The sequence below is a fragment of the Bos indicus x Bos taurus genome, chromosome 10, assembly GCF_003369695.1.
Source record: "Bos indicus x Bos taurus breed Angus x Brahman F1 hybrid chromosome 10, Bos_hybrid_MaternalHap_v2.0, whole genome shotgun sequence".
NCBI classification, from domain to species: domain Eukaryota; kingdom Metazoa; phylum Chordata; class Mammalia; order Artiodactyla; family Bovidae; genus Bos; species Bos indicus x Bos taurus.
The window spans coordinates 97,882,456-97,906,562 of record NC_040085.1 but is presented as its reverse complement, the minus strand read 5'-3'; the positions used below and the strand labels follow the sequence as shown (position 1 = coordinate 97,906,562).

General features: G+C 40.0%; 1 protein-coding gene and 1 pseudogene across 4 annotated transcripts in view; both read right to left on the bottom strand.

Moving 5' to 3' along the window:
• LVRN (laeverin) overlaps positions 1 to 24,107 on the bottom strand; it is a 79,155-nt gene that overhangs the window by 4,922 nt on the left and 50,126 nt on the right. For 3 of the 4 annotated variants that reach the window (XM_027552641.1, XM_027552642.1, XM_027552643.1), the window contains 9 exons: positions 23,328 to 23,500; positions 21,689 to 21,765; positions 21,178 to 21,317; positions 16,720 to 16,775; positions 12,951 to 13,104; positions 11,334 to 11,428; positions 9,296 to 9,403; positions 7,958 to 8,125; positions 7,606 to 7,743 (listed from right to left, as the gene is read on the bottom strand). In XM_027552641.1, the coding sequence (XP_027408442.1) occupies positions 7,606 to 7,743; positions 7,958 to 8,125; positions 9,296 to 9,403; positions 11,334 to 11,428; positions 12,951 to 13,104; positions 16,720 to 16,775; positions 21,178 to 21,317; positions 21,689 to 21,765; positions 23,328 to 23,500 (1,109 nt within the window). Of the gene's footprint in view, positions 1 to 138; positions 179 to 7,605; positions 7,744 to 7,957; positions 8,126 to 9,295; positions 9,404 to 11,333; positions 11,429 to 12,950; positions 13,105 to 16,719; positions 16,776 to 21,177; positions 21,318 to 21,688; positions 21,766 to 23,327; positions 23,501 to 24,107 lie in introns of all 4 variants that reach the window. The other variant, XM_027552644.1, reaches the window with a different exon arrangement.
• LOC113899231 lies at positions 18,574 to 21,124 on the bottom strand (annotated as a pseudogene).

Below are 24,107 nucleotides of genomic sequence, written 5' to 3'. Positions count from 1 at the left end.
GGACTCTGGGTTTCCTTGAGCTCCCTGAAGAGGCCTGGCCGCTGAAACTCCCCTTTTAGTTTAGTGACCCTGACAGCCTGACAAGATGCCTGACACACAACCACGAAGCATTGCTGTAGAAAGACGGCAGACACATACCTTCTCAGAGTGCTGCTGGGGTTAAGAAAGTAAAGAAAGACTTTTGGATGCATTAAAAGAGAAAGAAAATTAAAATAGGTTAATATAATGGAATGGACAAGAAAGGATTGAACTACCATTGTCTTATTCATAGTTGATTCACACAACTGACTTACTCCCAAAATGTATACTTGAAACTAAAATTTGTGAGACTTAACATTGGCATCTGTGACAAAGGTGGAAGAGAACAGTGCTTTCGTCCTTTTTTAAGTTCCCAGCTGTAAGGTCAACTGAATCTACTTCAGCACAGTGGAGAACAGGAGACAGCTACATATAATTCAGGCAAGCAAACCTGTTTCTATGGGGAAAGAAGAAATGTTTCCTAGCTCTTCATTTTTCCTGGCCAGGTATAAAAAGCCTGTGAAATGACTCAAGAAATTCGACAAAATCTGCAAAGAAACTGAGCTCCAAAAAAAAAAAAAAAAAAAAAGGTAGGAAATAGAAGAAAACTACTTACGTTGCTAAATGTATGATTTTTCTACCAAATAAAGAGAAAAGCTATGCTAAAAGCTGAGTTGGGTTTGAAGACACCTTGGGACAACTTATAAATTGTCAAAATGGGGAATCACATATAGTTCAAAGCATTGGTGTGGAGATTAAATGTGATGACTTGTGTTGAAGCACCTATCAGGGTACATGGCACTCTTCATTCCTTCCTATTCTTGAAGGTTTGAAGAGGAGATATTTTTGAGACAGATGGTTTCTCACTCCTGTTGAAAGAGTAGTCTCTCTGAAATAGTACTCAACAACAACAAAAAAATATGTTACAAATAGTCTATCCTGCCAGTAGTGTATTAATGTGAAGGCAGGAGCCAGTGTTTGTCAGTACAGTTGCCCCTTCAAGAAACTGATAACATTCAGTGCTGCTGCTGCTAAGTCGCTTCAGTCATGTCGGACTCTGTGCAACCCCATAGACGGCAGCCCACCAGGCTCCCCCGTCCCTGGGATTCTCCAGGCTAGCCACAGTGATTTGGAACATTAGTCCATCTCGCCTTCCACACCTTCCAGTTCCCTCCTTTCTAGCATTCGTACTCAACAAAAAAAATATATGTTACAAATAGTTTATCCTGCCAGTAGTCAAGTGTATTAAGGTGGAGGCAGGAGCCAGTGTCTGTCAGTACAGCTGCCCCTTCAAGAAACTGATAATATTCAGTGCTAGCCAGGGTGATTTGGAACGTTAGTCCGTCTCACCTTCCACACCTTCCTCTTCCCTCCTCTCTTGCATCCATCCTCCCCTCCCATCCCTTCTGCCACATCTGGCTTCCTGCAACAAGCATAGAGGCACCCAGGCATCTAGCCTGACCCGGTGACAGGTGATGGGAATGGGCCCTCCAGTGCCTCAGCACACCACTCTGATAACATCTTAATTCTCTCGGTTGTTCCAATCTAACCCTTTCAGCTCCATGTTCCCCATCATGAAATAGGACAGAGTAAAGTAAAAATGAGTGTAAGTTTTTAAGCTTAAGACTTCAGCCAGTATAACACATTTGGAGAGAATTCCCTGGTGGTCTGGTGGTTAGGTCTCCATGCTCCCACTTCAAGGGATACAGGTTCGATCTCTGGTGGGGGAACAAAGACCCTGCATGCTGTGTAGCTCAGCCACCATATATATAATTTACATTATTATAATTCATATATTATTATTAGACATATTTGTTATATATAATAAACTGGAGCAATCAAAAAAAGAAAGAGAAAAGTCTTGCCAATTAAAATGGCACAAAAAAATTAAATAAGTAAATAAAATAGCACAAAGTTTTGGGAAGTTAAAAAACTTATCTGGAGAAGAAATTAAGCATTTGGTGAGGGTAAGATTTATTCAGTTTGAAACAGCTGATACTTTGTATTCTATATTCAAGTAAAACTAGGGTTTTCCTATAGGCCACAAAGTCTACAGTGTTTTATAAAAGCCGAAAGCAAGGTAACAAGGATAATACAAATAACATTTCTACCGCATCCAATAAAACATCACCAAAAAATCGTGCTGCCTTACGTCTATTTACATGCTCTTTCATAGGGTCTGTCCACAGCTGCAGGTATATATAGTGACTTCTCTGTAACCTGAAAGATGTCTTTATGGTTAATGGATGCTCCTTCACTGGGATCCGGATCCAAAAGATCTCTCATCTAACAATGCAGAGCCCTGAACAGGGGAGTGAGAGAAGCAAGAGCAAACCATTTTGCTCAAGCAAATGGTCCTACATACACGTTCAGATCAGGCTCCCTGGGAAGAATTTTGGGCTCAGTTGGGACCGCTAATGGCAGGGTCTCAACTGTTTCGCTTGGCCAGCCCTACCTGCTCCTTTCCAGGGCCTTACGCTGCAGCCAGTTATGAAGGCCCATCCCCAGTCAGACTCTCAGCCCTGCCCTCCCAGCATTTACTGGTGTCCTCCCCTCCACACAGAAGGGGATTTCTTCCAACTCAAGCCCCCTTCTTCTCTTAGTCCCCAGAGCCCTTTCCATCTGTCCTCTGTAACATTTATCAGACACCATGTCTTCATCACTTTACAGCCCCTACAACAGCTTGAGCTAACTGCCTCAGCATAGAAAAACTAGAACATTTATTACCAGAAAGAACCTTACAGTTGATCACATACAACATCTTCCATTTTATACAACTTTTTAACCGAGGCCTAAAAGTTAACTAGTGGGTCATCAATAAATAAATGTTGGTCTAGTTTCAGTTCCAGATGAGAGGGTGAGAGAATTTAGTTTCTCATCTGTCTTTGTTTTGGAACAACTGACCTACTGGCAGAATGACAGTTTATGTTAGCACAGACAGTACAAAGCAGGATCAAAGTGACAAGACACTGGGCTAGATGCTAGATTTCCTTCTGACGGGCTTCTCGGAGCTTTGTGATGCTAACATATACTGTGAATTTGAGGGAGTTAAAATAGTTTCCAAACTGATTGGGCTACTGCCTCCCTTGTTTACAGAAGGCTTGTCAGTATCTTCCATGAATAACGCTCAGTGACTTTCAGAAAACTAAGATCATGGCATCTGGTCCCATCACTTCATGGGAAATAGATGGGGAAACAGTGGAAACAGTGTCAGATTTTATTTTTTGGGGCTCCAAAATCACTGCAGATGGTGACTGCAGCCATGAAATTAAAAGACGCTTACTCCTTGGAAGAAAAGTTATGACCAACCTAGATAGCATATTGAAAAGCAGAGACATTACTTTGCCAACAAAGGTCCATCTAGTCAAGGCTATGGTTTTCCAGTGGTCATGTATGGATGTGAGAGTTGGACTGTGAAGAAGGCTGAGCGCCGAAGAATTGATGCTTTTGAACTGGGGTGTTGGAGAAGACTCTTGAGAGTCCCTTGGACTGCAAGGAGATCCAACCAGTCCATTCTAAAGGAGATCAGTCCTGGGTGTTCATTGGAAGGAATGATGCTAAAGCTGAAGCTCCAATACTTTGGCCACCTCATGCGAAGAGCTGACTCATTGGAAAAGACTCTGATGCTGGGATGGATTGGGGGCAGGAGGAGAAGGGGACAACAGAGGATGAGATGGCATCACCGACTCGATGGACATGGTTTTGGGTGGACTCCAGGAGTTGGTGATGGACAGGGAGGCCTGGCGTGCTGTGATTCATGGGGTTGCAAAGAGTCAGACATGACTGAGCAACTGAAGTGAACTGAACTGAAACATTCTGGAGAAACATGAGTTTCAAAGCTAACTCACAAGTGATCAGTCACATTTTAGTAAATTCAGAATAAATCCTTTTCACTTAAATATGATAAATGTTACATTTGTGATAGCATTTGTTTACTCGTCTCATATCATTTTATGAGGACTGGTGACATACAACTATTTGTGTCAAATATAACTTTAATAAGTGATAAGCAAATATTCTACTATACAATGAATAAGGTAAGCATCCTGGTGCCATTTTAATGTAGAAAACATTTGAATTATTAATTTGAACTTTTATGTCCTCTTATAATCCATATACATTATTACTATTCAAAATCATTTTCAAAATTCAGCAAGACTGGTGACTATAAATTGAATCCTAAAAAATAAATCTTTTAGATGTAGAAGGCAAATTTACTTGAGTCTCAAAGATGTTTTGTAGCAGAATGGGCAAGAGGAGTGAACTGAGATTAATTTATCATAAATAGAAAAGAAAAGCATCTATTTTATGAGCATAGCATTTTGTTAAAAAGATAAAAAAATTTAAGCCATGGTTAAAAGTGAATGCATTTATAATTCTAAGAACTTCTCAGGGATGATGAAATATCCATTTAGAGTTGTTCTTTTTTTAAACAAAGGAAGTCCTTCTATACTCATGTCTAATACAGTTAGATCATTTAAATAAATTACTAGACAATGGACTTTTTAGAGTAATGCAAACACGCTTCTGTTCTCCAAATGCAGAAAAAATTCTTCTGAGGGATAAAAATTAAAACACATTTAAATTAAGAGCAATCTTTCCCATAGGTTGCTCAAGCCATTTGCAAGAGCTTCACCAGTTAGATGTGCTTTGTATGGTATAGAAAGAGAGGGGAAATGAACCGGGGGGCTGTTTTGCCCCATAGAGCAGTGCTGTGCAGTCGAATTCTCTCCAGGATGGAAATGCTCTCTGGTCTATTACGGTAGCTACTGGCCACACTGAGCACTTAAAACAAGGCTAGTACAACTGGGGAACTGAATTTTAAATTTATTTAATTGCAGTTAATTTAAATTTAAATAGCCATATGTTAGCTAGAAGCCAGCGTATTGAGCAATGCTGCTGCTGCTGCTGCTGCTAAGTCGCTTCAGTCGTGTCCTAATTAATTTTTTAATCTGGTGCCAATTGGTTCCTTGTTAAACTACACCTGGGTCACTCAGGGGACTGTCGAAAGGTATAGATTTTGCACCCTATTCTGACAGATTCTGATTTTTAAGGAGTAGGTGGGCTTGGAAGCCTTTAGATGTTTCAGACACTCCAGCTAATTACAAAGCTCTGCCTCCTGGGGCTGCGGGGATTGGGGGACGGCGGAGGCGGAGCGGGGGAGGCAGGAGATACAAGAGACCTGAGTTTGATCTCTAGGTTGGGAAGATCCCCTGGACGAGGAAATGGCAATCCACTCTAGTATTCTTGCCTGGAAAATTCCATGGACAGAGGATCCTGGTGGGCTACCGTCCCTGCGGTTGCAAAGACTCAGACCAGACTAAGCACGCAACATTAGAAAGTGTCAGATTTGTGCTTAGGCTCACCTGTCTGAGTGTGGATATGACCCAGGACTGACAGGCACCATGTTACCTTCAGACACAATATGAAAGACCCTTCAATTCAGTTCAGTCACTCAGTCGTGTCCGACTCTTCGTGACCCCATGAATCGCAGCACTCCAGGCCTCCCTGTCCATCACCAACTCCCGGAGTTCACCAGACTCACGTCCATTGAGTCAGCGATGCCATCCAGCCATCTCATCCTCTGTCGTCCCCTTCTTCTCTTGCCCCCAATCCCTCCCAGCATCAGAGTCTTTTCCAATGAGTCAACTCTTCTCATGAGGTGGCCAAAGTACTAGACTTTCAGCTTTAGCATCATTCCTTCCAAAGAAATCCCAGGGCTGATCTTCAGAATGGACTGGTTGGATCTCCTTGCAGTCCAAAGGACTCTCAAGAGTCTTCTCCAACACCACAGTTCAAAAGCATCAATTCTTCGGTGATCAGCTTTCTTCACAGTCCAACTCTCACATCCATACATGACCACAGGAAAAACCGTAGCCTTGACTAGATGGACCTTTGTTGGCAAAGTAATGTCTCTGCTTTTGAATATGCTATCTAGGTTGGTCATAACTTTCCTTCCAAGGAGGAAGAGTCTTTTACTTTCATGGCTGCAGTCACCATCTGCAGTGATTTTGGAGCCCAGAAAAATAAAGTCAGCCACTGACTTTTTCCACTGTTTCCCCATGTATTTGCCATGAAGTGATGGGACTGGATGCCATGATCTTCTTTTCTGAATGTTGAGCTTTAAGCCAACTTTGTCACTCTCCACTTTCACTTTCATCAAGAGGCTTTTGAGTTCCTCTTCACTTTCTGCCATAAGGGTGGTGTCATCTGCATATCTGAGGTGATTGATATTTCTCCCAGCAATCTTGATTCCAGCTTGTGCTTCTTCCAACCCAGTGTTTCTCATGATGTGCTCTGCATAGAAATTAAATAAGCAGGGTGACAATATACAGCCTTGACGTACTCCTTTTCCTATTTGGAACCAGTCTGTTGTTCCATGTCCAGTTCGAACTGTTGCTTCCTGACCTGCATACAGATTTCTCAAGAGGCAGGTCAGGTGGTCTGGTATTCCCATCTCTTTCAGAATTTTCCACAGTTTATTGTGATCCACACAATCAAAGGCTTTGGCATAGTCAATAAAGCAGAAATAGATGTTTTTCTGGAACTCTCTTGCTTTTTCCATGATCCAGCAGATGTTGGCAATTTGATCTCTGGTTCCTCTGCCTTTTCTAAAACCAGCTTGAACAACTGGAAGTTCATGGTTCACATATTGCTGAAGCCTGGCTTGGAGAATTTTGAGCATTACTTTACTAGCATGTGAGATGAGTGCAATTGTGCGGTAGTTTGAGCATTCTCTGGCATTGCCTTTCTTTGGGATTGGAATACACTTACAAATACACACAAGTGCCAGGAACTAGGAAGCACTGAGCCTGGGAAGTAACGTGAAGCTGTGTCTTAATTCTGGGCTTTTAAGAAGGCATGGTTAATTAAGGCTTTCAATGACTGTGAAGCTGGGGAGATCCCAGCCAGGAGGATATTGAATCTCACCGTCTTCCTGCCCTTTGACCATCTGCGGAAGACCATTAGTAAAATAGCTTGATTCCCTCCCCCTCCAAAAAAAGAATGTATGGTTAAGTCATGTTCTAGAAAGAGCAATTATTAAAAGTAAGCTATTTGATCTGTGCATTTCAATGTCTATTCTACCTGACAGGCTGTGAAGCAAGCATATTTAATCTTAAAAGGTGAAAAACATAAAATGTTCAATAATATGGAACCCAAATACATAAAGGGAATCTGACAAAAGACACAAGCTCAGCATCCAAGCATATGTAGTAATATGTTACATATGTTGTTTCTTAAAGATACGGCGATGTATTTCACAAAACAAAATGGAAAATGTACACTCATACCGAAAAACATGACTTACTCTAATCTGTGTCTCTGAAGACAAGATTCTTGGTGGGCAAAATGGGGAAACTGAGGTAGATAAGTATCTCATGCAAAACTACATTCACAGAGAAAACCAAAACCAAGGATAAGTGACCTTATCTTCCACGAAGCTGGTGTGTGGTAAGACTAAATGCAGGAAAAATAACCACTTTTCTAGGCAATGTGAAGGCCTTTAGGGACCTAGCCAGACTAAACCTGAGCCATTCACCAGATCGATGACCTAAAGAAAAGGGTGGTTTCACATCTCCTCCTCACCTTTCGCTCACAGCTTGCCAATTGTTGATTAAAAAGTCCTTTGCAACATATCGGCCAACTTCAGATGCTGCAACAGCTTCGATGACATTTGTTTCATTAAAAGTGAAAGGAGACACAGTGATGGCATAATCCATGTATCTGCAAAAGCACATTTGGCAGAAAATAAATATGTAAAAATTATTCAATAGAAAGAATATAAGTGGAGTTAAAAATCCCATATGGTTCTAAGTTAGTGGTGCATAAATATGTTTCATATTAATTCTTACATTAGCTCATGTCTGTTTTTCTCCCTTTAGTTTATTAATTGCATTCCTCCACCAAGAACCTTTTCAAGTTAAGTTACAATAATCACCTGTTCAGTATCCGTGGATCTTTACTGCAGCTCATTGCATAAGCAAGTTGAATCCTTTCTTCTTCCTCTGTGTTATTATTGTAGATTTTTAACAAAAAATCCCATTCTTTATCATTTCCCAAGGCAATGCCATAACATAAAATAACATTTTTAATTGGATTAGGTATTCTGTAAGATACAACATACAATGAAGTTATCTAGGTTGTCACATATTTAGAAGTCTGCTGCTGCTGCTAAGTCGCTTCCGTCGTGTCCGACTCTGTGCGACCCCTTAGACGGCAGCCCACCAGGCTCCCCCGTCCCTGGGATTCTCCAGGCAAGAACACTCAAGTATAAATCTAGAAAAAATGTCTGCGATCTCAGATATGAATATCAAAAGCTGGAATCTAGAAAAGCAACCGTGAAAACTGTCATTCACACTAATATCTTGAAGTCATCAAATTAGTTTAGAAACTAAGGAGATTTGAGGGAGAAAGAAATTAGAATAGTACAAAGAGTGTATGCTGATAATTTTGTTTGATTTCGTATATTATTATCACATTTTCTAAGAGTCCATCTGAGGGCATATATTCAAGGTAATATAATAACACCAAAATGACAAAGTATTGGTCTCAGCTGTCAATGAGGCTGAAAACTTAGAGATGTGCTGATGCACTTTTATATGTATGAATAAATAACCATAAAGACCAACCTAAATAAGCACAGGTGCTTATTAGGGAATGCCCTGGTAATGAGAGGTCCTGGGTGAGAATCCAGTGTATAAATTCTGATCATCCTTGAACTGCGGTGTTAGAGAAGACTCTTGAGAGTCCCTTGGACTGCAAGGAGATCCAACCAGTCCATCCTAAAGGAAATCAGTCCTGAATAGTCATTGGAAGGACTGATGCTGAAGCTGAAACTCCAATACTTTGGCCACCTGACGCGAAGAACGGACTCATTTGAAAAGACCCTGATGCTGGGAAAGATTGAAGGCGGGAGGAGAAGGGGACGATAGAGGATGAGATGGTTGGATGGCATCACCGACTCAATGGACATGAGTTTGAGCAAGCTCTGGGAGTTGGTGAAGAACAGGGAGGCCTGGCATGCTACAGTCCACAGGGTTGCAGAGTCAGACACGACTGAGTGACTGAACTGATTGTTATGCACAGACCTACATGAGACAATTCTCTGTGTGCGTGTATCTGTTTTTAAAGGATATTTGAAAAAAAATAAAAAGAGAAAGAGATTATGTAAGTAAAAACAAAATGTTCCTTCCCAGAGTAAAAGCATGAAACATTGAGAGACATTGCTGGTGCTGAAACAGGGTAAAAAGAAAGGCAATTACAATATGACTCTTACTCATTCTCTGGATGGTTCATCCAGTTTCTGAAGAGTTCTCTGGACAGCTGAAGACAGTCCTCAAGACCCAACAAACATGCAGTTCCAAAAACTTTGTCCAGTGATATTCTTGAAGGAAAAGTCAAAGAACATTTATTTTTCATTACTACATTTATTTTTTTTCTGCTTCCAAGAATATGTGTTTCATAAAAAGATGGGTATTTTAAAAACATCCTTCCAATAATATCAGGTTTGTTAAAAAATAGCCTCTGTGGATGGCAACTATATTTAAGGTTCAGGGAAATATTTGCTGAGATGCTCTCAGGCACCAAATAAGCTCTCAGACGGATATTTTTTTGAAGGTAAGAAATAAATTACTGCCATCCTTCATCTCCCTCAAACACGGGTATACACATACACCACATCTGTTATCAATTTATTTTTTCTCTCTCATACAACAATTGGCTTACAGATTTTTAAAAAATGACTTTAGAGTATCTGATATAATACACTTAAAAATAAAGTTCTTTCTCTACACTGGAAAACAGAGGGAATGGTTTATTTCTCTCCTCTGACGCTATGCCTTCCCTCGCTTCAGCTTCCATTTTTCCTTCTGTTCCTCCTGGCTATTAATGTCATCCCCAGAAAAGGAATGGAGGTTTCTGTTTTGTTTTATAGTTGAGCAGAGGTACATGTTATGATTGCAAAGGAAGTAGGTTCAAAAGAACATGGAGAGGAACAATGATAAATCCAGATAAGTGTGACATGTGACTCCTCACACTCTGCAGTTTGGAGTCAGAGGTAAAGGAACTCAGAAGGTCAGAAGTTTTTCAGAAAATACAAGAGCCAAATCTCCTTTGTTCCACCCTCCCTCTGGTTTGCTCTCTGCCTGGCCTGACCTTCTGATAAGCAGTAGTAGTAAGACCAGGGGTGGAAGCCTTCTGAGAGACAGCTCTGACCACTCACTACACATTCACTCCTCTCCCTACCCTTCCCAAGCTGGCAGCAGCAAGAAGGAATTCTCTGGAAGCACAATCTAACTCCCGAGGTTGGCCCCAGGATGCTACAAAAAACAGGTCGCTTCAGGCCAGTGTAGGAGAGCCAAGGCCACAGCTGGTTAACAAAGGTGCCGCCTGGTTGGGCCCTTCTGCTCGCTCAGACAACTTGCCTATCCACTCTCCATTCCAGCTCCTCCCCCTGTCTTCCATCCATCTGTAAATCCAATGCCCTGTCCTTCTAGTCACACTCTCTAGGCTAAAATCTCTCCCCTTTTAGAAGGAAACCCATGAGAGAGAATAATCACCTTTTGTATAGTTTGTATTTTTTGCTTGGTTTAATTGACTTCAGCTTGATGTTGACTAGAGCTGGAGATGGAATTCCTGCACCGCTCATCGTTGGTCACAAATCCCCTCTCTAAATCTGGAAGCCCCGCCTACCTTCTGTCACAGGGTCCTGCGGCCCTGTCTTGCCCTTCACCCACTTCCCAGACTAGCATTACGGCTTACTCCCCCACCAAACCAATGTCATTCACAATACTTGCTCATGCTCACACACCGGTGACTGATACAGGTCACCGTATGATGTTTGATGACTGGGTCATTAGTCATCAACCTCCCTCATCATATTTGCTAATGTTAGAATTTTTATTTGACATACGTAATGAAACTTTTCCCTGTTTCATCAATAACACACCGAGCGGAAAGTTTTCTTCTGTGGCCTTCCGATACCCTTCATTTGCATTAGCTGGTTTTGCTTAGCACAACTTTTCACCAATAGTACAACTTACTTAGGATTTCAACCAGTAGCATAATAGTTGAGAATATAAAGCTATACACTCCTGTGTGTATACACGTATGTGCTTTGCAAGTAAATTAAGATCCCTAACTACTATTTCCCATTAAGATATATGTAGCTCACCAATCTCAAAGCTACTATTCTCAAATTGCACACAGATCTCTCAGTGAATCGTTAACTATTAGGATCTTATTTTATGAATCTGGAAACCTATCCATTAATATGAATCATTTAATTCAATTGTCACTGTTCAGAAAGTACTTACAGAGCTAAATAGTCCTCCTGCAAGGCTGTCACATTTTCACGGATCATAGTTGAGTAAGTATTCCATATTGAGATAAGTCTCTTTAACAGATACTTCTATAAACAATAAAGAGAATAGTAGTTAGTTCTGTTCACAACACTCAATTTGCACTGCCTTTCCCTTGTCTGAAAAGACATTAACAGAGAGGTGACAGGTATTTCTTCAGAAATAAACTTCATTTGTTACTAAATATTTGATGATTTTTTTTAACATTTTAGGTTCACTTTCTTCATAAGAAAGCGATATGTAAACAACACAATGTGTGTAAGCACAGTGCCTGGCACATAGTAGGAGCTTAATCAGTATCACCCACTCTTATTACTTACTATCACCCCAGAATTTCTAGTTGTCTTTAAAATAGAGGGAAAAAAGGGGGAAAATATAAGACAAACTTTCTACCTTGAAACTCTCAAACTTTCATGCTTAGTGTGTGTGTGTATATATATACACACATACACACACACACACATATATATGTGTGTGTATATATATATATATATATATATGAAAACAAGGAACACTGATTTATGCCTTGGACAAATGTAAACCCTGGATCCAAAATAAGATTTCTTCAACTGAGCTATTGGCTGGTAAATAACAGCCTTTTTACAGTCATATATTTACCAATACATCCCTCAGAATAGTATCATTCATTGAAATTCTTTAAAAATACAAGTGTGAGCTTTTACTTCTTTACTCACAGGCCAAGGATCAGATGTCATCAATGAGCCACCTCAACCCCACAGACATCCAAGCGCCTTCTGTTGGTCACTATGCCCACATTCAAGTATGTTCACATCAGCACTTTAGACACTAGATGAAAGAAAGTCTGGAACTCCGAGGTGCTTGTGATTTTGCTCTCAGAGGGCCCTGGAAACTCACCTGAAATCATCACCTAACACATCTGCTGCTTTGTTTGTGGTCCCCAAATGTCCGAGGGGCTGCACCCAAACTTAGGCTTTTCCTATGCCATCTATCCTATGATCACTGGATCACTGTTAAAGACCTAATAATGGAAATTTCCCCTTTTACTGATGCTATTTTCCCCTTTTATAAGGACAAGATGGCACAGTCATTTCTTCATTCATTAACTCTAATTTCCACATCTCTCTTCACAATATCAAAAGCAGCTTCAAAATATTTACTTTTCTAGAACATTGCTCTCTGGTTTCAAGTGCTGGTCCTATAAATCAGAGTATATAAATTATGGATATAGAACCATGAAAGGTCATTCTGTTTACCAACAATCTTTTAGGAAAACAGTTGTTAATTGACACTATCCTTTCTTTATATAAAAAAGAAAAGTATATCGTTTCCAGCCACTTCTGGTTTCTTAAGACACACTGACACCTCAGCAAGAACTCAATACCTTCTCTCATACACAACTCCCAGGGCAGATCTACGACCAAGGTATTTTCTTTTAAGAATAAGCAACTGTTCCTAAGAAAATGAATATATACAGAACTAACAGGCTCTTATTTTGGGAAAGACTAGTTTCACAGATGCTACCTAAAATATGGAAGGAAGATGAAACAAAAGAATTATTTTTAAAAACCATCTCACAAAGAATGAACTTACCTTTAACAATGGATATATGTCATGGTTGTTCCCATCAGAAACAAGATCCCTGGTTACTAGGTTCATCAAAACTGCATGCCACACTATGATTTCATCTTCTTCAGCAAGGTACTTGGTTAAATCAAGTGCTGTTTCAATTTCGATATAATCGTTTCTGTTTGGTTTTTAAAAAAACAACAAAGATTCAAAAAAGCCTTTCCTTGCTAAATGATCTGCACACTTTCCATGTTTGTTACATGATTCAGTGCCTGATTTCAAGAAGGTATATGAAATTGAGAAGCTATAGGGCAAAGGTCCCATCTCGTTGATAAGGTGGAACCCAAGCAATGTTGACAGGCTCTCCATTTCAATTTGATAGATTCAAGGTCAATGAATACAATAAAGTAGCAAAGAAGAAAAATATAGGTATGTGATGGGAGGGACAGGGGAGGCTTTCTGGAGGAGGAACTTGAAAAAAGAATGAAGGAAGGACAGGATTGGAATAAGTAGAAAGATAGAGGAAGGCAGTTAGGACAAAGAGGGGGTTCACAGCAGACCAACTTAACCAAGGCAAGGAATTTCTTTTGTATGTACTGAGAGATGGGGGCTAATAGGTAATCAAAAGTGTGGAGAGGCTTGACTATGAGGATAAAGAATTTACATTTGGTGGGAAGGTATTTAAACAATCAGGGTAACATCATGAAATTGATGCCTTAAAATTTTGTTTCAATTTGTGCTGCAGAAGACAGAATAGAATTCTAAAGAACTAACAGCTAGAAGCTAATGTGACAGGCCAGGCAAAGGGTGATGCAAATTTGACTTAGCGAGGAAGCAATGAAGGTGGTAAGTGACGTGAGAATCCAAAAGACATTCCCCAGATCCCCACAATGAATAGATAAGACACAGTGACTTGATGAGAGATGGAGAGAGACAGGAGGGTCAAGGATATCTCTAATGTTTCAAGTGGGGGGAAGAACAGTAGTACCTTTGACAAAGAGAGATTGATAGTAGCAATTTAGAGGCAGAAATAAAGTTCAGTGCTTTTGGTACTGAATTTAAATAACCTCAGGATGAACAGAAGACAGGAGGAGACAAGTAAATACATAGATTTAAAAGTCATCGACATATCCTTTACAAACGTTTACTGAATACCTTATATCTGGTGGGCACTTATATTATTATATACATAATAAAATGACCACTGAAAGCACAAGAAGGCAAGAATTACTCAGAGGAAAGATAGAAGAAAATAACACAACCATGACTGGTCTTAAAGATGCTCAGGGCAGCTGGAAAAAGAAGTCAGATACTGGAGGAGAACCACATTTGCACACTGAAGTCTCAGGAAGTCAAAAGAGAAGTTTGCAGGAGGATGTGGTTAACAATACCAAATTCATGGTCATCTCAGAGAAATGTTTCAGTGAAGTAGTGGGTGGGGAAATGTGCTCTACGTCAAGAGGGGAAAAGTCGGAAAAAAAGGAGGGAAAAATATGCAGACATTCATCCAAGAAATACAACAGGTGAAGGAAAGAGAAAATGCACTGGATAATTTATTATGTGTGCTCCTTAACTTTATTGTCTAAAAATTTAAATTCTGATCATACATTCATTTCCCTGGTTAGAAACTTAGCAGTAGAGTAAATCCACTATCAATGAAATCAATAATTCTGTAATACATTAGAATTTAGGCTCATTAAAATTATACATACAGGTTATTACCTTTGGGTAACAAAAATCATTTCAAAGTCCTAATTGGTAGTCTATTCATTTCCAGAAACTCTTTATTTTGGATATATCAGTTACTTTATTTCCTTAACTTCCAATATCTTGGAATAATATGAAAATATCTTTCATAATCTTCCTAAATTTATCCATTTGAACATTAACAGTCTTTACGAATGCAAGTCTGAACTAAGTGTATGTTACCTAAGTTTTCACTCTTGATCTAGATTTTAAAATAATGATTCTTATACATTTTGTAATAATCCTATAAATATTTAAACACTATTACTTTTTCCTATTTACATCGTCTCTACTGCATCCTTCTAAAGGTTTTCCTTTAAGGGCTCCCCCCCCCCTTTTTTTTTATCATGGAAAGGCATTTTATTTTATTTTAAATATAGCAGTGTGTACATGTCAATCTCAAACTCCAGTCTATCCCTCCCTTCCCCTCAGGACTTCCCTTTAAAACATTAAATTTTCTTTGCTGCTCCTTTAAGAGCCTTTCAAAATTTCTCCACGATCAGTTTAAATCTTATTTTACCAAAGTTAATTTAATCAAAAATACCCGGGACTTTCATATAATTAACCACCAAATTTTGACTTGACAAAGAACATATATTCCTTCTTGTCAAATTGTTATAAAAAATACTGTGTCCTGTGGCTTTCATTTTTATTAGTAGGAGATGTTATTGCTCTTTCCCAATGATGACCTTTTTTGAATTGTCTTTTTTTCTAATTTTTTATTGTTGCAAAATACGCATAACATAAAGTTTGTCTTCCTAACCATTTTAAAGTGTACAGTCCCCTGGTATTAAATACATTCATATGTATAACTGATTTACTTTGCTGCACAGCAGAAACTAACACTGTAAATCAACTGTTCTCCAGTAAAAATTTTTTTAAGTACATTCATAATGTACAGCTATCATCACTAGCCATCTAGAGAACTCTTCTCATCTTGTGAAACTGAGACTCTGCACCCATTAAACAGTGTCTCCCCATGCCTGCCCCCTCCCACCCCAGTCCTCGGCAATCACCAATCTTTCTGTCTGTGGGTCTCACTACTCTAAGTAGCTCATATAAATGGAAACATACAGTGTTTGTCTTTCTGTGACTGGTTTATTTCACATAACATAATGTCCTCAACTCCAGTACTTTTGCCTGGAAAATCCCAAGGACAGAGGAGCCTGGTAGGCTGCAGTCCATGGGGTCGCTAGGAGTTGGACTAGCGACCCCATGAGCGACTTCACTTTCACTTTTCATTTTCATGCATTGGAGAAGGAAATGGCAACCCACTCCAGTACTCTTGCCTGGAGTATCCCAGGGGCGAGGGAGCCTGGTGGGCTGCCGTCTATGGGGTCGCACAGAGTTGGACACGACTGAAGCGACTTAGCAACAACAGCAGCAGCAGCAGCAATGTCCTCAAGGTTCATCCATGTTGTTGCATATTCCATCAACTTTTTAAAAAAATTTTAAACCTTTTATTTTGTATTGGGGTATAGCCAGTTAACAACATTGTGAGTTCCAGGTGGACAGCAAAGGGACGCAGCCATACATAGACATGCATCCTTTGTCCTCCAAACTCCATCCCATCCAGGCTGCCACATTACATTGATCAGAGTTCCGTGTGCTATGCAGTAGGACCTTGTTGGTTACCTATTTTAAATATAGCAATGTGTACGTGTTCATCCCAAACAAACCATATCTCTTCCCCTCATCCTTCCCCTTGGCAACCATTAAGTTCCTTCTCTAGGTCGATGAGTCCCTTTCTGTTTTGTAAGTAACTTCATTTGTATCATTTCTTTTTAGAGTCCACATGTAAGGGATGTAATATGATATTTCTTCTCAGTCTGACTTACTTCACTCAATATTACACTCTCTAGGTCCATTCATGTTGTCCAGCAACTTTTATATCATAAAATTTCACAATAACCACAGAATTTGACCCTAATCTTAATAAGTTAGGGCTTTTATAAACTAAGGAGCCAGCTTCATAAGGATGAGGTTATTGTTTTTGTAAATTTCTTAAGCTACACTGTTAAATGATGAGAGAAGAAAATATACTCACTTAGACAAGGAAAAGGCATCATCAACCAGCTGAAGTCTATGAATAACAGGAATAGCCTGCAGATGAGATCCAAAAACGCTCAGGAAAAGATGAGAACATTTTTAGTAGAATAACTTTCAAAATAATAACAACATTTCAAGATCATTGCTGCTTACAAAGCACTTCCATGTGCATTATCTCATGTTCAGAGAAATGATCATTTCTAAGGATAATTTCCATAATTTATTTATTATACATCTGTTTTTGATAAGCGATCCCTTTGGACATCAATCATATGGCTTCAGTATGGCTGAGAGTTCTGCCAAAATACTCTGTGAAAAACAGCGTGTTAAAAAATAAAACAGGAAGCCAAGTTTAAAGGGCCTCTCCAAAACAAAAAGTATACATTAATTGTATCACAATGTCCAAATTGTTGTCAGGGAAATCAGGGGACTTTTTGGCATAGAAAGCCTTAAATAAATATTACTTAGCACTATTTTGGCAATGCTGAGGTACTCTTTTCAGTGGTATCTCTCTTCTCAAGAGTTTAGTAATTCAACACACTACCACCAACAGAGCCCTTTGAATCATGAAAAGGAGTCAACTGCCAACCTAGCTTCTCAGGCTTCTCTTTGAGCTGCCAGGCACTGCCAGGCCACAGGACTGTCTCAGCTTGTGTTCCAAGGGTCCCAAAGCTTCCTACAGCATTCCTTCAACAGCAACACCCCACCCCCGACCCCCGCCAAGCATATTCATATATGTGGTCCCAGAAGATTCATCTTCACAACGTCCCTTTGAGCATCTGAACAAGCAAAGCTTAATTCTTTCCTTGGCAGTAGTCACGTATCTTTCCTGGAAGTAATAATAATACTTACATTTTCTAGATTAATATTAATAGTAGAAATGTTTTGTTTGCTCAGCAATTATGTTGTAGGAACAACTGACTTCAGTTTTTCAATAAGTAAAATCTACAAGGGCTTTGGAGAAGGCGATGGCACCCCACTCCTTTCTTGCCTGGAAAATCCCATGGACAGAGGAGCCTGATGGGCTGCAGTCCATGGGGTCACGAAGAGTCGGACACGACTGGGAGACTTCACTTTCACTTTTAACTTTCATGCATTGGAGAAGGAAATGGCAACCCACTCCAGTGTTCTTGCCTGGAGAATCCCAGGGACGGGGGAGCCTGGTGGGCTGCCATCTGTGGGGTCGCACAGAGTCGGACACGACGGAAGCGACTTAGCAGCAGCAGCAGCACAAGGGCTTCAAGAAATCATTGCTATAATGGCATGACCTAGTGTTCCCACAGCTAAGACTGCCCTTAGAAATTTAAAAAAATTTAGCTACTCTGAAAAAGATTTTTAAATAAAGTATTACTACAGCTGGTTTTTGTACCTTTATTCAAAAGCCCAATGTTAGCTCTTTTAAAATTACTGATCATGTTCTGAATGCCTGAATTAGATTAGGCTTCTGTTAAACATCATACATACATCATCTTATTTAATCTTCACAAGTTTTTAACATTGGTCCATTATACCCAGTATTATACAGACAAGGAATCCAAGGCATGACTGGCTAAATAAGAGGCCCAAGGTCACACATCTGGTAAATGATGATCAAAAATACAAACACAAGTTGATCTGACCCAGAAGCCAAGCTCTGCCAACTCTGTGCACTGCCTCTTTTGCCAGACTCACTGGGCGATTCACAGAAATTCTGACGTCAGAGACACCTAAGATATCTTTTAGTTCAACACATGAGTTTTACAAATGGAGTCTAAATGAACTGCCCCAGATTTCATAGCAGAGCCAACTCTACAGACTTCTAAGCCAGTATCCATCTCCACTAATGGAGATTTGGTTTATTTTTTTATTTTTATTTTTTTTTAGGTTTTAAAAAAAATTTTTAATAAAATAAACAGCAATCATTTTAATTCTACTGTAGAAGAATTACCAAGAATTATTCAAGATTTAATTGCATCAGGATAAATTAAGCTTCCATGTGGTTTAGATACAACAGATCTTTGCAAAGCTAAAAAAGCTTACTGACTGCTAAACCTTTTACATTAACAGTTTAATTTTCACGTTACCAACTGTTCTTATAGCTTATATAACCACTGACCATTTTCTTCAAAATCATTTAAAACGACTGCAAAACAAAGATTTCCAAAGTCTAGGAAATAAGTAAAATTATATCAATTGGAATATTTACCTTCTTCAAAGAAAAAAAATGTTAATGGTTTGATCATTTTCGACATCTTTGCCAGAGTTGAGAAAAATGAATTCACTTGGAATTTTCATTTCAATCTTGCCAGCAAACACTGCAATACTTAGAAACTATTCACCAGCCTTACACTCCCATCCAACATCTTCATCAGTCTGGGTTGAAGGCTTGCTGTCTCGACTCTGGGTAAGAGGATCCTCAGGGCTAACCAAGAGGCACACCAGCTCATCAGCAGCCCTCGGACCCCCACCGAGAGGACAACAAAGCAAGCCCAGCCCATCTGCATTCATTCTGATTTGCAACAATAAGACAAGACCTGAATGGGAAGATGATGGAAAACTCAAGGGGAAATGGTCTAAGAGCTGCCTACTCCCTCGGGCAGCGTGCCAGCGAGCTCATGTTGCTGAGACACACACAGATCCACATCTTCCACGCAGTCATTGCTTACTGTATTTTTAATTTTGATTAAAAAAAAAAAAAAGGTGTGATTACACAGAAAACATCCTCCTCTGCACAAACACAAACTGAGCCGACGCAGTGGGAAACATGTGTCAGCACCCCTTCCAGTGCCCTACCACTGGCTCCCCTGGAAGGAGCTCAGGAGCTGTAGTACTCAAGCAGCTTCTCATCCGTAGGTTTCAGAATCTTCTTGTCTGCCATGTTCACCACCCATCCGGGAGCCAGACCAAAGAAAATCTGCCGTGGATCCTTCCGAGAACTGAGCATTTTGAAGAGTTCGTCTTTAGTGATGTCGGGTAAAATATAGCCATACTTCTTGGCGAGCTCCAGTCTCGTTTCGGGAAATCTGGCAGGATTCGCCAGATAGCCTCGATTTCTCGCGTCAGTGTAGTAGGGGACTAGGCCTCGGGGGGGAGCATCCGCTTGGGAATGGGTTGTCCACGGAGAAAGAATGGGATGGGTTTGCACAGAATTTCCAGGCTTCGCGGGTCATAGAAGGCGGTCGTGACGACACCCCCGTTCTTCTCGATGGCGGCGATGGCCAGCTCAGAAGCCAGCTGAACTTCGATGTTAACTTTTGCCTTAAAGGTGTCAGCGCCCTCCTCTACCAACTGCACTCCATAGTCCCTTTTAGATGGCTGGATGGTAACACCTCGCCCGTTGACCAGCTGGGTTAAGTCAATAGGTTGTGTGGGATCGACACGGCCCAGGTCAATCAGGTACTGCAGCCTGTTGAGACTCAAAGGCTGATACTGGCGTCTGAAGCTGTGTCCTTCATTAAAGCCGTATTTTGGGATTTGAAGGTAAAATGGAGTCTGGCCTCCTTCAAAGCCCAGCCGGGGCCGGGTTCCTCTCTGCCATTCTCTTTTGTGGCCCCTGCCACACTTCTTACCTCTTCTCTGACCTCTTCGTCGTCTTTGCGGTTTCCTGGAGCCCGGGTTCGGCCTCAGGTTAGCCAGGCTCACACGAGGCAGGGCCCAAAGCAGGTCCAGGGCCCAAGGCCCTGCTGCGCCCCGCACCGGGCCAACCATGACCTGCTTGCATGAGACGCCACAATGGCGCCTCGGAGATTTGGTTTAATTCAACCAAGTCAAGTCTGACTGATAAGAGCTAGCCAATATTTTAATTTTTATATATTGTATAATAATTTAGCTATTTGATACTTTAAAGTGATATTGGATTATTATTGATATCTTGTGAATTAAATTATCTCCTTGGCCAGAAGATGAAAATACAATTTTTAGAAAATTCACATTTTCTAGCATTTATGTACTGGCACCTATTATGGGCTTAGAAAGTTTTTTGTTTTGGCCACACCAGGCGGCATGGGGGACTCTTAGTCCCTGTTCAGGGTTTGAACCTGTGTCCCCTGCATTGGGAGTAGAGTGTCTTAACCGCTGGACTACTAGGGAAGTCCCTAGACAATTTGTTTACTTACATTATCTCTAATTCTCATAAGGAATAAGAAAGATATATTATTCCCATTTTAAAGTGAAGAAATTGAAGCAGAACATTTAAGTAACTTGCCTAAGATCACAAAATTAACAGTTAATCGGAAATTATTTTGATTTTCACTTAGAAAGGCAAAATTATTGTGGAAAAGTGAGAGAAATGTTCAAAAACACAATACATTCAACCAAAACCTCTCTTTTCTAAGAAAAAAAAATCCAGCATGCCTTGGTATGAGGGGTGGCAAAGAGGTCAGGTTCCCACCAGTCAGGTTAATAAAAGCTCAGCCTATAAAGTCTAGAGAGTACAGTATTAATGATATTCAATAAAAGGTATAAAAATAAAACTTACCTTATGATCTTTTTCAAGCTGTTGATTTAATTTCTTCCAACCTAATTTATCATAGTTAACTCTATAGTATCCAGTCATATTCAAATTTAATATCACCCAGTCATGATCAGAATCTGAAATTTGCATTTCAGGAAATACTTCTACAAAGAAATACGTGAACAGTTTGAACTGGTACATTTAAAAAATATTTCACTACATGTTTTACTATGCCCTCTTAATTCTAAACAACAATCCAGTAAAACAAAAAGTAAAGATATTCCAAAATATGTATTGATCTTACCATATATTTTTTTCACATACAATGACTTTTGATTAGAAATGTTTCTTTAAAGCACTATGTTCAACAAGAATGATATAATATTTTAGTTTTAAATAAGCTATTCAAAAGCTAGACATTTTAATATTTTATTCTCTGCTTTTATGTGTGTGTGTGTGTGTGTGTGTGTGTGTGTATACACACACATATATTTGCATATATATGTGAAGGTATTTTTAAACATTTGTTACTTACTGCTGCTTTTATCTAGCCAGACTAAAGACTGTGTAGTTCCATTTTTCATCCAAAGAATAGGTATAATCCATGTGTCACTTTTTGGAAAAAAAGTGAAAACTTCAGTTATTGTTCACACATAAGAATAAAAGCTTTGAGCCAATATTAAATAAGATGATAAAATAAAAGAACTCAAATTCTTCAGTCATTCCTTGTGGATATGACCTCAGAATTGTTCACTGTTGTTTCACAAGCCAGCTTTGGCTATTTATTTATTCTCTTGTGCCTCACAGATTTGCTTCTTCTTGCAACTCAGGGTAGCTTCTAAGGTTCACCTGTATCTGAAACTTTCAAAGCCTGTTTATATTCAATTACAGCCATCTGGCCTTACTCAGGGGTCATTCAAATGCTGCAGACATACCCAAAGCTATCTGTGCCAAGAAAACTGAATAATCATTTAAGAAGAAAAAGCATGACAAACATTTCAAAATGCTTTTCCACCTCAAGTCTTCTCCCAGTTTGAAAAGTGTTCAACAGCAATCAGCCAGATTATTCATATTCACTGAATGCTGGCACTCTCCCCGTGTTGGTGGATGTGACCTGGATGAAGTCACTGACCACGAGGAGGACATTAGTCATCTGAAGGCACACTTGGAATTTAGGCAATATTTCCAATCTTGCTCAAATGCTCGCACGTCTGGCTTCTCAGACTTTGAACTGAGAGTCTTTGTTCATATGATAGCTAAAGCCACCTCTTCTCAAAAGTCATGAAATATCACAGGGAGAAGGGACCTGCAGATCTATGTCCTCCCCTGGAGTTTTAAAGAAAGAGTGGGACAACCTGAAACTTTTGGTGATGGTACATGAAAATAAATTACTCATTTGTGCTTATACTTAATACAATGTGATCTGAGAATCAAACCCTTTATCAAAAACAGTTGAAAACTATCTAAGAAGTTAAGGAAGAAAAGGAAACGGAAGAAGAAAGTGGTAATGCTAAGCCACGGTATACTTACTATCTCATTTCACTTCTACAACAATCCCCTTGGGTTTGTATTATTACATTTGCTTTATAGATAAGGAAACTGAAACTCAGAGATTTTAAATAAGATTAAGGTTTGAATTTGGGATCTATAACTCTAATATTTTATGTATGGTTACAAAAGCACACACACACACGTGTGGGCATACATGCACAGAATTATTCCTCAAGGATGTGGTTACCATTCAGTTCCATTTCTAGAGAAGGGAAGATGACCTGGCAACCAGATCCCCTTTTTTCTTAATTAACATAAGGTCATTCAGATTCTATTTTACTGGCTTTCACACAGAATTCTGAGTAATTCATTACCTCTGTCTAAAGGACAAAAAAGAATGCCTAGCCCTCAAAGCTTTGGTTGTGGGTGTGGCCCTAAGTCCCAGGGGAGGAACATTGCAAGAATGCCTAAGGCAGGCCTCTGGCCTTGCTCAGGGCCTCAGGGGCTCTGCCCCGTCCTAGCCCACAGTAGCATCCGGCATGGAGCACTGCATCACCATCCCCAGGTCATCTCATGGAAGGGTGTGCACCCAGTGGGAGTAATGCTTCCTCATCCATAGGCTGGTTTCCTTTTGATCAGAGCTCAACCCCAAGGAAGGTGAAGACAGGAGCAAATCTACCTACTTGTGGGTTAGAAGAGTCTGATTTTTAACCTTTCCAAGATAAAATGGCTCCTGTTTCATGACACCCGTGGATACATTTAAGGTGATAACTGGAAAACCACTCTGGTGTGTCCAACTGTCCATGATGCTTTTTACTGTTGCTGGCAAAAGAATTTTACTCTGGTCATCTATGGCCTGTTTTAAAAAAAACATCACAAAAGCGGTTATTTACCATCCAAATCTTTTGAGGTAGCCAACTCCTAAAAGAAACTATCAATACGTAGTGATTGTATTTCTCATTTATATAGTAAAACCCAGTGGGGAATTTCTGCACCAAATTTAATTCTGTTCATCTCTGTATATATGAGTGGTTCCTTAGTTCATCCTTTCACTCATTCATTCAATCACTGAACACAATTTTTATGGATCTAATATATGCAGGCTCTATTCTGGGCACTGGAAACATGGTGTGTGTGTGAGCAGTCGCTCAGTTGTGTTCAAAATGCTGTGGACTATAGCCCACCAGGCTCCTCCACCCATGGGATCTTCCAGGTAAGAATACTAGAGTGGATTGCCATTCCCTTCTCCAGGGGACCTTCCCTAGGACCTTCCCAACCCAGAAATTGAACCCAGGTCTCCTGCACTGCAAGCAGATTCTTTGCCATCTGAGCCACCAGGGAAGCCTGGGAATACAGTGGTGAAGACTACAGAAGTAACCTCTGACTTAAAGGAGTGTCGCAGACAAGGGAAGGGGGTTTTCCTGTGGCATCAGCACACACACATGGCCTCACGATCTTACAGC